The following is a 13,645-nucleotide window of genomic DNA, read 5'->3' as shown; positions in this document are numbered from 1 at the left end:
TCTTTCTCAGCTAAAGTCTCTTTGGACTTCCATTGTGCTTTATCTGTATCACTCTTAGGGCACCGATCACATCTTACATTGACCTATCATTATTAAAATATCTGTGTAGTGCCTTTCACATAGTAGGGGTTCAATGAACTCATCTGAATGATTGCTGAACATCACATCTATTTTTAATCAGAAAGTGGAGGTAAAAGGTTTTGAAGTTACCACTCCAAGAATAAATAAAGTGTTTACTTGCAGGGGACTTAACATATCAGTTATTTTCCTTTCACCTAGACCCTATCTATCTAGCTAGCTACATCTATATACATAAACACACATACATATACTACATAGATGCACATATTATATACATATTCTCTTCACATATACATATATGCACATACATACACACATATGTGTGAATACACACACATATCACAGCTGAAAAAAATCTCAGAAGCAGTATAATACCTAAAAAGAGTTCTGGAGTAACAATCAGGAGATCTGGGTTTTAATATTTTTTGTTTGCCAATAAGCAATTATAATAGCTTGAATAAGTCACTTAAGGCCTTTGAGATTCATTTTCTTATCTCTGTGAAATGAAATATGCTAAATATCATGCTAGATACTATAGTAATATGAAAAGACAGAGGCTGCCACATTAAAAAAGACAATATTTTGCTGAATTCTCAACATCTAACACACAAGTAAGGTTGCCTTTTCCTTTATCTTCTACAAGATTATACAGTATATGAAACTGTACCTAATTTTTTGGATCCTCATCTTTTTAAAAAACATAGTTATGTTTGTCTACCTCTAGCTACAGAAGAATACATCCCATTCTCTATTTTTTTTTAATTTTTATTTTATTTTTTTTGAATTTTATTTTTTTTTAATATAGCAGGTTCTTCTTAGTTATCCATTTTATACATAGTGTATACAATACACTATACATAGTGTATACAATACACTATACATAGTGTATACAATCCCCATCTCCCAGTTCATCACAGCACCACCACTACCACACCCCGCCGCTTTCCCCCTGTGGTGTCCATACGCTTGTTCTCTACATCTGTATCTCAATTTCTGCACTGCAAACTGGTTCATCGGTACCATTTTTCTAGGTTCCACATACATCCATCAATATACGATATTTGTTTTTCTCTTTCTAACTTACTTCACTTTGTATGACAGTCTCTATTCATCCACGTCTCTACAAATGACCCAAATTTGTTCCTTTTTATGGCTGAGTAATATTCCATTGTATATATGTACCACAACTTCTTTATCCATTCGTCTATCGATGGACAATTAGGTTGCTTCCATGACCTGGCTATTATAAATAGTGCTGCAATGAACACAGGGGTGCATATCTCTTATTGAATTATGGTTTTCTCAGAGTGTATGCCGAGTAGTGGGATTGCTGGGTCATATGGTAATTCTAGTTTTGGTTTTTTAAGGAACCTCCATACTGTTCTCCATAGTGGCTGTATCAATTTACATTCCCACCAACAGTGCAACAGGGTTCCCTTTTCTCCACACCCTCTGCAGCATTTGTTGTTTGTAGATTTTCTGATGATGCCCATTCTAACTGGTGTGAGGTGACAACTCATTGTAGTTTTGATTTGCATTTCTCTAATAATTAGTGATGTTGAGCAGCTTTTCATGTGCTTCTTGGCCATTGGTATGTATTCTTTGGAGAGATGTCTATTTAGGTCTTCTGCGCATTTTTGGATTGGGTTGTTTGTTTTTTAATATTGAGCTGCATGAGCTGTTTATATATTTTGGAGATTGATCCTTTGTCCATTGATTCGTCTGCAAATATTTTCTCCCATTCTGAAGGTTGTCTTTTCATCTTGTTTGTAGTTTCCTTTGCTTTGCAAAAGCTTTTAAGCTTCAGTATGTCCCATTTTTTATTTTTGTTTTTATTTCCATTACTCTAGGAGGTGGATCAAAAAAGATCTTGCTGTGATTTATGTCAAAGAGTGTTCTTCCTGTGTTTTCCTCTAAGAGTTTTACAGTGTCCGGTCTTGCAGTTAGGTCTCTAATCCATTTTGAGTTTATTTCTGTGTATGGTGTTAGGGAGTGTTCTAATTTCATTCTTTTACATGTAGCTGTCCAGTTTTCCCAGCACCACTTATTGAAGAGACTATCTTTTCTCCATTGTATATCCTTGCCTCCTTTGTCATACATTACTTGACCATAGGTGCGTGGGTTGATCTCTGGGCTTTCTATCCTGTTCCATTGATCTATATCTCTGTTTTTGTGCCAGTACCATATTGTATTGATTACTGTAGCTTTGTAGTATAGTCTGAAGTCAGGGAGTCAGATTCCTCTAGCTCCGTTTTTCTCTGACAAGACTGCTTTGGCTATTCGGGGTCTTTTGTGTCCCCATACAAATTTTAAGACTTTTTGTTCTAGTTCTGTAAAAAATGCCATTGCTAATTTAACAGGGATTGCATTGAATCTGTAGATTGCTTTGGGTAGTATAGTCATTTTCACAATATTGATTCTCCCAATCCAAGAACATAGTATATCTCTCCATCTGTTTGTATCATCTTTAATTTCTTTCATCAGTGTCTTACAGTTTTCTGCATACAGGTCTTTTGTCTCCCTAGGTAAGTTTATTCATAAGTACTTTATTCTTTTTGCTGCAATGGTAAATGGGAGTGTTTCCTTAATTTCTCTTTCAGATTTTTCATCATTAGTGTACAGGAATGCAAGAGATTTCTGTGCATTAATTTTGTATCCTGCAACTTTACCAAATTCATTGATTAGCTCTAGTAGTTTTCTGTTGGCATCTTTAGGATTCTCTATGTACAGTGTCATGTCGTCTGCAAACAGTGACAGTTTTATTTCTTCTTTTCTGATTTGTATTCCTTTTATTTCTTTTTCTTCTTTGATTGCCGTGGCTAGGATTTCCAAAACTATGCTGAATAATAATAGGGGTGAGAGTGGACATCCTTGTCTTGTTCCTGATCTTAGAGGAAATGCTTTCAGTTTTTCACCATTGAGAATGATGTTGGCTGTGGGTTTGTCATATATGGCCTCTATTATGTTGAGGTAGGTTCCCTCTATGGCCATTTTCTGGAGGGTTTTTATCATGAATGGGTGTTGAATTTTCTCAAAAGCTTTTTCTGCATCTATTGAGATGATCATATGGTTTTTATTCTTCAATTTGTTAATATGGTGTATCACATTGATTGATTTGGGTATACTGAAGAAGCCTTGCATCCCTGGCATAAATCCCACTTGATCATGGTGTATGATCTTTTTAATGTGTTGTTGGATTCTGTTTGATAGTATTTTGTTGAGGATTTTTGCATCTATATTCATCAGTGATATTGGTCTGTAATTTTCTTCTTATGTAGTATCTTTGGTTTTGGTATCAGGGTGATGGTGGCCTCATAGAATGAGTTTCGGAGTGTTCCTTCCTCTGCTATTTTTTGGAAGAGTTTCAGAAGGATAGGTGTTAGCTGTTCTCTAAATGTTTGATAGAATTCGCCTGTGAAGCCATCTGGTCCTGGACTTTTGTTTGATGGAAGATTTTTAAACAGTTTCAATTTCATTACTTGTGATTGGTTTGTTCATATTTTCTATTTATTCCTGGTTCAGTCGTAGAAGGTTATACCTTTCTAAGAATTTGTCCATTTCTTCCAGCTTGTCCATTTTATTGGCATAGAGTTGCTTGTAGTACTCTCTTAGGATGCTTTGTATTTCTGTGGTGTATGTTGTAACTTTTCCTTTTTCATTTATAATTTTATTTATTTATTTTATTTATTTATTTATTTTGCTGTACGCAGGCCTCTCACTGCTGTGGTCTCTCCTGTTGTGGAGCACAGGCTCCGGACATGCAGGCTCAGTGGCCATGGCTCACGGGCCCAGCTGCTCCGTGGCATGTGGGATCTTCCCAGACCGGGGCACAAACCCGTGTCCCCAGCATCGGCAGGCGGACTCTCAACCACTGTGCCACCAGGGAAGTCCTGTAATTTTATTGATTTGAGTCCTCTCCCTCTTTTTCTTGATGATTCTGGCTACTGGTTAATCAATTATGCTTACCTTCTCAAAGAACCAGCTTTTAGTTTTATTGATCTTTGCTATTATTTTCTTTGTTTCTATTTCATTTATTTCTGCTCTGATCTTTATTTCTTTCCTTCTGCTCACTTTGGGTTTTGTTTGCTCTTCTTTCTCTAGTTCCTTTAGGTGTAAGCTTAGTTTGTTTATTTGAGATTTTTCTTGTGTCTTCAGGTAGGCTTGTATTGCTATAAACTTCCCTCTTAGAACTGCTTTTGCTACATCTCATAGGTTTTGGATCATCATGTTTTCATTGTCATTTGCTCTAGGTATTTTTTGATTTCCTCTTTGATTTCTTCAGTGATCTCTTGTTTATTTAGTAACATATTGTTTAGCCTCCATTTGTTTCTGTTTTTTATGTTTTTTTCCCTATAATTGATTTCCAATCTCAGAGCATTGTGGTCAGAAAAGATGCTGGATATGATTTCAATTTTCTTAAATTTACTGAGGCTTGATTTGTGACCCAAGATGTGATCTATCCTGGAGAATGTTCCATGTGCACTTGAGAAGAAAGTGTCATCTGCTGTTATTTGATGGAATGTCCTATAAATATCAATTAAATCTATTGGGTCTATTGGGTCATTTAAAGCTTGTGTTTCCTTAGTAATTTTCTGTTTCGATGATCTGCCCATTGGTGTAAGTGAGGTGTTAAAATCCCCCACTATTATTGTGTTACTGTCGATTTCCTCTTTTAGAGATGTTAGCAGTTGCCTTATGTATTGAGGTGCTCCTATGCTGGGAGCACATATATTTATAATTGTTATACTTCTTCATGGATTGATCCCTTGATCATTATGTAGTGTCCTTCCTTGTCTCTTGTAACATTCTTTATTTTACAGTCTATTTTATCTGATATGATTATTGCTACTCCAGCTTTCTTTTGATTTCCATTTGCATGGAATATCTTTTTCCATCCCCTCACTTTCAGTCTGAAGTGGGTCTCTTGTAGACAGCATATATATGGGTCTTGTTTTTGTATCCATTCAGCGAGCCTGTGTCTTTTGGTTGGAGCATTTAATCCATTCACGTTTATGGTAATTACTGATATGTATGTTCCTATGACCATTTTCTTAATTGTTTTGGGTTTGTTTTTGTAGGTCCTTTTCTTCTCTTGTGTTTCTCACTTAGAGAAGTTCCTTTAGCATTTTTTGTAGAGCTGGTTTGGTGGTGCTGAATTCTCTTAGTTTTTGCTTGTCTGTAAAGATTTTGATTTCTCCATTGAATCTGAATGAGATCCTTGCCAGGTAATCTTGGTTGTAGGTTCTTCCCTTTCATCACTTTAAATACGTCATGCCACTCCCTTCTGGCTTGTAGATTTTCTGCTGAGAAATCAGCTGTTAACCTTATGGGAGTTCCCTTGTATGTTATTTGTCATTTTTCCCTTGCTGCTTTCAATAATTTTTCTTTGTCTTTAATTTTTGCCAATTTGATTACTATGTGTCTTGGCGTGTTTCTCCTTGGGTTTATTCTGTATGGGACTCTCTGTGCTTCCTGGACTTGGGTGGCTATTTCCTTTCCCATGTTAGGAAAGTTTTCAACTATAATCTCTTCAAATATTTTCTCAGGTCCTTTCTCTCTCTCTTCTCCTTCTGGGACCCCTATAATGCAAATGTTGTTGTGTTTAATGTTGTCCCAGAGGTCTCTTAGGCTGTGTTCATTTCTTTTCATTCTTTTTTCTTTATTCTGTTCTGTGGCAGTGAATTCCACCATTCTGTCTTCTGGGTCACTTATCCCTTCTTCTGCCTCAGTTATTCTGCTATTGATTCCTTTAGTGTAGTTTTCATTTCAGTTATTGTATTGTTCATCTGTATTTTTTTGTTCTTTAATTCTTCTAGGTCTTTTATAAACATTTCTTGCATCTTCTTGACCTTTGCCTCCATTCTTTTTCCAAGGTCCTGGATCATCTTCACTATCATTATTCTGAATTCCCTTTCTGGAAGGTTGCTTATCTCCACTTCATTTAATTGTTTTTCTGGGGTTTTATCTTGTTCCTTCAGCTGGTACATAGCCTTCTGCCTTTTCACCTTGTCTATCTTTCTGTGAATGTGGTTTCTGTTCCACAGGCTGCAGGATTATAGTTCTTCTTGCTTCTGCTCTCAAAGTGTTTATTTTATAATTCTTTGTCTTTCATTCCATTCTTCTGTGCTTTTGTCTGGCTAATATTCCCATACTCTATGTTTGTTCTGCTTTCTGGTCCTTTTTTGAAATTTTAATCAATTAAAGTATGAACAGGCAGATGTTGGAGACATTACAGGTTCAGTTTAGACTGATGTAGATTCCTGTAGTTTCTCTCTTTTCCTCTTTTTTTTCTTTTCCTTTCAAAAGAGAGCGATGTGTGTGGTGAGCCTGGCCTCCAGCTGCTGGGCCTGACACTGACCCCATTCTCTATTAATTTAACTAACTGGTATTCAAATTGTGATTAGGCAACCATTTCAAAATCAACTCATGATGATATAGGTAACAACTTTCAAAGAGACAACTAATATATTTTCTACATTTTCAACATATTTTCAATATTTTTTTTATTTAATGCATTTTCACTTAAGGTTTATTTATTTATTTATTTATTTTTGACCATGTCGCACAACATGTAGCATCTTATTTCTCTGATCAGGGATCAAACCTGCACCCCCTGCAGTGGAAGTGCACAGTCTTAACCACTGGACAGCCAGGGGAGCTCCCGAGGTATATTTAAAACAATAACTTGTGGGAAAAAAGTTTAGACATCTATGATCATTGATTCTCAATTAACAAAAGGATTTTTATTTTGGGATCACAGAATAAAAGAACAAAATGTTACACCTAACATATCACCCTAGACAACTAAAATAATGGCGTAAATATAAAATGAAAGTAGAATATAAAAATTAGCAAAATGACAATATGTTGTGATATAAAAACAATTCCCTTGATTTGGAGCATCTGGCTAAATCAATAATATGTTCACATCTAAACTGCTCAAATCTAAGTTCTTTATAAGTATTGAATTCACTGCTGTCTTAGAACTTCTGGACAGGAGACTAACCATGGATCAGTTCACTTCAGGATAAGCTCTGCCCAGTATTGGAAAGGACACTGTGATTGTCACAACTGCATCTGGGAAGGTGGCTAAGGACTTCGAGGAGAGAGTAAGTGTCATCAGCATTCTTTTACATATTCACAAATTTGAAAAGGTCATATGACATTCCATAGTGCCAAAAATGAAATAAGAGAAAAGCATACAATTTTAAGTCTATTGTTTCACTTATACTTAAGTCTAAAAGGAAAATAATCCTCAGCTTACATTATATAGATTTTGGAAGTCTTATACCAGAGCAGTAAACTATACATTATGTTCTCAGTCCTTTACCTTTGGTGTTTATGTTCCTCACTTCACTTTCCAATTTGTCTTATAGCATTTTTTCCATTGCAGTTATTGGAGGACAGAATTATAATGAAGCTTTAGAAGAGATCCCTCGCAATATGAAGTTCTATAACTATGTTGGATCAAATATAAGTATTTAATAACTAAATAAGAGTAATACAAGAAATATAAGGTGAAAGCAACTCCAAATTCAGGTCAATCAAAATTTATCTTTGCTATTAGTATAATTTCTAATATGCTTTTCAAGTTATTGGGTTGGATGACCTCTAAACATTATGCAGACACCATGATAAATTATACACCAAGTTATTCGTCATTTGTGGTTCCAGCACATAGAGGTAGAAGCACAGGAATCTCAGGGTTGGAAGACTCAGAGTCCTAGTCTAGCACTCTGTCCTATGCATGCACTGCCTTTACAGCAAGTGTCCCATAAAAATACTATCCTCTATTTTAATGCTGACCATGAATTAACTAGTTCATGCTCTATTTAACTTACTTCTCTCTAACTTCTACTTTTTAGATCCATTCAAAACAGGTCTAATCTATCTTCCATACAACCACTTTTTCCAGCATTTGGATTTCCCATTTCTAGAAGAGGAAACAGAGGTTATCCAAATTTTATTCTAAAATAAAAAGGCAGCAAATTACTGGTAAGAGTCAGGAACAATATTCATAGCAGCAAGCTATAAACTGCTTTATTTCTAAAACAATGTGAAAGTCTATCCTTTGGAAAAATAATAAACTCCAGAAAATTGTGGCAGGCTCCTCAGTATTCACATACTTTGTTACTACAGAGAGGGTAAAACAGACCGCAGAGAAATCTGAAGTAAAGAGGAAAAAGAAGCTAAACTCTGGTGTTTGGACAAGATCACTTTCTCAGAGTGCCCCCAGGCTTTTGGATAGAAGCAACTGAGCCAAATATCTGCTCAGGTTCCATGAAATCAGAGAAAGCACGTTTACCAGACGGCCTTCAAAGGCAGAGATCATATACTGTAGATGGTATAAACATATTAAAAGTTAATCATCGGACTTTCACATGATATTTAAAAAGCAAATGAATTAAACAGTGACAGAGATTACTTATTAACTCATGGCAAAACAGAGTCAAGGTAAGTCATAAGAAAAGTAAATATTTGTGAGTTATCCATAAAGACATTGTGGTTTGGTAGTTTTCGGTAGTGGCAGTTTTTACTCAAAAGCAGATCAAATGCTATGTAAAATAGAGGAATTCATTGAATCAGACAGAAGATTACTAGATGTTCCTCATGACTCTCCACAGTTAGCATCAGTAATAAAATCATGCCAGGTCTAGCAATCTTCCCTCAATATCGCAGAATAGGTATGATTAGGGCTAATCATTGCCATATCATTTGCAGTAGACTGGGGCCATGAACTAAGATCAGACCTGAACTATTGAAACTCAACATGCTATAAAGCTTATGCTCATTAGACTCAGTCCCTGTCCTACACATGGGAGTCCAAGTTCCATGAGGAAGGTAAAGAGGTAAACAAAAACCACTGGATGCATCCCTATGGACCACTGTTAAAGGAAAGGGAAACCCTAAAGAAAGATCACAATTAAATGTCCCCTCAGTAACTGACCTTTCATATTTCCTTTATGACAAGGTAGCATATCAACACTATTCCTTCAATAATCTCAAATTAATGAATGTTTCTTATATACATACTATAGAAGAATTTTAAAGTTTTAATAATAATATGTTACATCTATTACATAAGATTTAGTATTATTTATTACAAACTTTATAGTTAATACTTATTAAATGTTTACCACATATTAAGCAATATTATTTACTCCATAAAAGTTTTCATGGTTTTAGGATAATCCTGAATAAATCATTACCTGAAATAAAACTTCTGCAGGCCTATAACTGTTAATGAAAAACTATCTGTGATCTAGAGGAACCTAACTTCACATAAATCGTTGAGATATAATTTTATAATCTTTCCCTTTTCCTCTCCAATCTACCAGTTAATATCATGAATGCTTCAGGTCACCTGTGATGTTTGAACCATAAAGTAAAATATAGTAAATACATATAATTAAAGAGTGCAGACCTATAAGAAGAGAGATCATACACATCAACAGTACAGAATGGAAAACTCAATATCACCAAGAAAACAGAGAGATTAGGAATCAGAGATGTGGCACAGAGAAGTAGAATAGGGAAATGATAACATGAACAACTTGTCATGACCAATACTTCAATCCCTTAGGGAGAAAAAAGGTTTAATTTTGAAAATTATATTTAATAAGAAATGTATACTTCTCAAAGAGCAATACGTACCACCAAAAGACATCATTAAGAGAGTGAAAAGGCAAGCCAAAAACTGGAAGAAAATATGTGCAGTACAGGTATAAAAGACTAGTAACTAGAATAGTAGTTCTTGAAGTGTAATCTGCAGATGCCTGGGAGTCTTTCAGACTCTCTCAAGGGTCCACAAATTCAAAACAATTTTCACAATAACATTAACATGCTATTTGCTTTTTTCACCGTGTTGAAATCTGCACTGATGGCATTTCCCTCGTGTTGACATTTGCAAAAGTAATGATGGGCAAAACAACTGGTGCCTTAACATGAATTAATGGCATGGCACCAAACTGTACTGGTAATTCTTGTATTCTTCAATGCCAGGCATGCACAATAAAACAAATGCCAGTTTTGTGTAAGAATGTCCTTGAAGAAGCAGTAAAAGTTATTAATTTTATTAAATCCCAACCCTTGAGTACGTACGTCTCTTTTATATTGTGACAAATTGGTAAGTATGCATAAAATATTTATGCTGCATACTAAAGTATGATAAAGAAAAGCACTTGCATGATAGTTTGAGTTGCAAGGTGAACTAGCTCCCTTTTTCAGGGAACATCCTTTTCACTTGAAAAAATAGCTGACAGAAAATTTATGGTTATTCAGACTTGGGTTTTTGGTAGGGATTTTCTTGAAAATGATCAGAATGAGTCTGCCACTTAAAAGAAAACAACTGACAGTATTAGTTGCCAATGACACAATTCAAGCTTACAAGCAAAATTTTGAATTTTGAAAAACTAGTACCTGCCATCATGATATAGCTCACCAGTACTTAAAGACTTTTTAAATGAGACTGGTAGTAATAATACTGAGTGTGATTTTTTTATATTATATACTAAAATATGTCAACATTTGGAAGATCTGGACAACTCAGTGGACCAATATTTTCTAAATGAACAATGCATGATGCTACAAAATCATGCATGGGTAAAAGATCTATTCAAAGTACAAAATAGACCAATGAACTCTAAGGTTACAGAATATGAAAAATTCATTGATAAGGTTTCAGATTCTACATTGCAACTAACCTATAAGAATCTATTATATGTCAAGTTCTGCTATAGTATCAAAAAGTATAAAAAATTATCTGAAAAAGGCTGTTAAAATACTCCTTTATTCAACATATCTACGAGGCTAGATTTTCTCATATACTTCCACCAGAACAACGTATCACAATCGACTGATGCAGAAGTAGATTTGTGATATCCAATTGTCTTCTATTAAGCCAGACATTAAAGTTATATATTAAAAAAAAAAGTAATGTCATTCCTCTGACTAAATTTCTTTGGTTTTGGAAAACAGAATTATTTTCTTGAAAAATATATTATTCACATTAACAATAATAGGTGTATTGTTATTTTAAAATAAACAGATAAATATTTTTAAATTTCTCAGTATTAATTTCAATATGATAAATATTGATAGATATGAAGAGCATACACAAAAGCTCTGGATTCCTCAATAAAAAGGAGTCTGAAGACCAAAAGTTTGAGTACAGCTGTATTAGCTTCCTACTGCTCCTGCAGCAAATCAGTACAAATTTAGTGGCTTCTTACAGTTCTGGGAGTCCGAAGTCCAAAATAGGCCTTATAGGGCTAAAATTAAGGCAACTTCCTTCTGGAGGCTCTAGGAAAAAATCTGTTCCTTGCTTTTTTCAGCTTCTAGAAGCTGCCCACGTTTCCCAGCTCCTGGCTATATCACTCTGACCTTTGCTTCCATCATTACATCTCCCTTTCTGACTCTGACACACCTACCTCCCTCTTATAAGGACCCTTGAGATTACACTGGGTCCATCCAGATATTACAAAATAATCTCCCTAACTCAGGAACCTTAGCTTAATCATATCTTCAAAGTTCCTTTTGCCATTAACATACCACAGCTGCTTAACTAAATATATCCTGAACAGAAAATCTTTAATAAAAAGGCAGATAACCCAGTTAAAAAATGGGCAATAGACTTGAACAACACTTCACAAAGAAGTATATACAAGTATATACAAGTGGCCAATAAGCATGTGAAATGTTGTTCAATTTCAAATGAAATATCAATGCAATACCACTATATATCCAATAGAAAGATTAAAATGATAAAGACAAATAAACCTAAATATAGATCGTATAATTCTTTGGAAAATTGTTTGGCAGGAAACTGAACATTTTATGCACTATGACACAGCAATTTCACTCCTAAGTATGTACTCAAAAGAAATATGTTCACCAAAATACATAAACAAGAAGTTTCAAAGCAACACTATTTCTAATAACCAAAAACTGGAAACAACTCAAATGCCTAAAAACTTTAGAACAGATAACAAATTATGGCATATTCATATAATGGAATATTATATAGGAATAAGAATGAACAAATGCTAGTTATCACAGATTAATTACGGTGAACCTAAGAAATGACACAAAAGAATACATATGACACAAAAGAATGGAATTTGTATCATTCCACAAATAGGCAAAATCAAGCTATAGTATTAGAAGTACAGATAAAGATTACCCACAGGGAGAAAGGTGAAGATTTGACAGGGGAAAGGCTAGAACGGTCTTCTGGGAAACTGGTAATATTCTGTTTCTTGGTCTTCGTGCTGATGACACAGGTATGTCTACTTTGTGAAAATTCATCAAACTATGTACTTATGATTTGTTTACTTTTCTATATGTTTGTTATTCTTCAATTAAAAATAAGTAAATAAACTTATTTCCTTTTCTCAAGGATGGAGTATTTTTTAAAAAACACATATCTTCAAGGGCCTCTTACATAAAACAATGAGCTATAGGGGTCACCATATCTGTTTTACAACAGCAGAAATATAGATATGGTCAACATGGCACCAAAAATACAGTTCTAGAGAACAATCCTTAGATTTTACACAGTTCCAGTTGGATCTATATTCACATATAGCAGAAACAGGCATAGAAGAAAACTACCTTCACAAAGGGTTCATGTTAGACTCCTTGAGCCTACAGAGTTGGGGCCTGTAGGCTCCAACTATTGAAAGACAGCTTCCCATTTTCAGGTCCTCGTCAGTTCTTGATCCTAAGACTATCTTCCAAAGGAGTTATCAAGATACAAAACAATGAAACTTAAAATAAAAACAAAAGCCAGCAATTCACCAAAACAAAACACTCATATTCAAAGACACGACATAAAACGTCCTCACTTTGTTAGTTTAACTGTCACTGTAAGTGTTGAAAAAAGTCTCCATCTTGGAACAAAGGTAGTAAATAATTCATTTGCAGGAATATTGTAAGGGCAATCAAATTATCCTAAATAAAATGAAAAGAAAAAGTAGATAATCTTAACATAATCAGAAATGCATTGCTATATTTTTAAAATATATTGTAATACACATTCAGGGAAGTATTTCAGGGTAGAAAATTCATTTTTTTGGCTTTGTGTGTGTATATGTATGTCACAAAAATAATTTTTCAAGATGGTAGTTTTTCCCTAAGAAGAGCCTGGACCTCATCTACAACCAGGGAGCTAAAAAGCAACAAGCCTGCAATTCCTAATTCAAAGTAGGAGGAGTCCCCAGAGGCAAGTATGCACTGTGTCTGATTTCCAATAATGTGTGTTATTTGTTTGGAGAAGTTCAAGCACTTACTAAACCATATTAAAACTGTGGCTGTAAACCACCATGAAAGTACTGCAGAACAGTGGCATGTGCCAGATTCCTGTTAATTTAACTGTGAACTCCTCACCCCATAGTATGTGCACTAGATGTGCTAGAGTATCTTGGCACCAAATGGCAGGCTCAAATTTACCATCTTGTCAAAGAAGTAAAAATGTAGTTTATAATGACCTAACTGCAATATTCCTAAGCAGCGGTAATTTCTTCCTTGGGAACTTGGATAAATACATTTTCACTGCTTTCCCAAC

The 13,645-nt window shown here is 34.8% G+C and overlaps 1 protein-coding gene across 14 annotated transcripts in view; it reads right to left on the bottom strand.

Annotated features, from left to right (window-relative positions):
* EXOC6B (exocyst complex component 6B) overlaps window positions 1–13,645 on the bottom strand; it is a 721,405-nt gene that overhangs the window by 253,956 nt on the left and 453,804 nt on the right. Inside the window, exon 20 of one of the 14 annotated variants that reach the window (XM_033400482.2) lies at window positions 972–13,032. The exons of the other annotated variants lie outside the window; for them this stretch is intronic. Within the exon in view, the coding sequence (XP_033256373.1) occupies window positions 12,943–13,032 (90 nt within the window). The 3' untranslated portion in view covers window positions 972–12,942. Of the gene's footprint in view, window positions 1–971; window positions 13,033–13,645 lie in introns of those variants that run through there. 14 annotated transcript variants of the gene reach the window in all.

The sequence above is a fragment of the Orcinus orca genome, chromosome 13 (assembly GCF_937001465.1).
Source record: "Orcinus orca chromosome 13, mOrcOrc1.1, whole genome shotgun sequence".
NCBI lineage: Eukaryota > Metazoa > Chordata > Mammalia > Artiodactyla > Delphinidae > Orcinus > Orcinus orca.
Note: the sequence above shows the minus strand (reverse complement) of the source record. Positions and strands in the feature narration are given on the sequence as shown.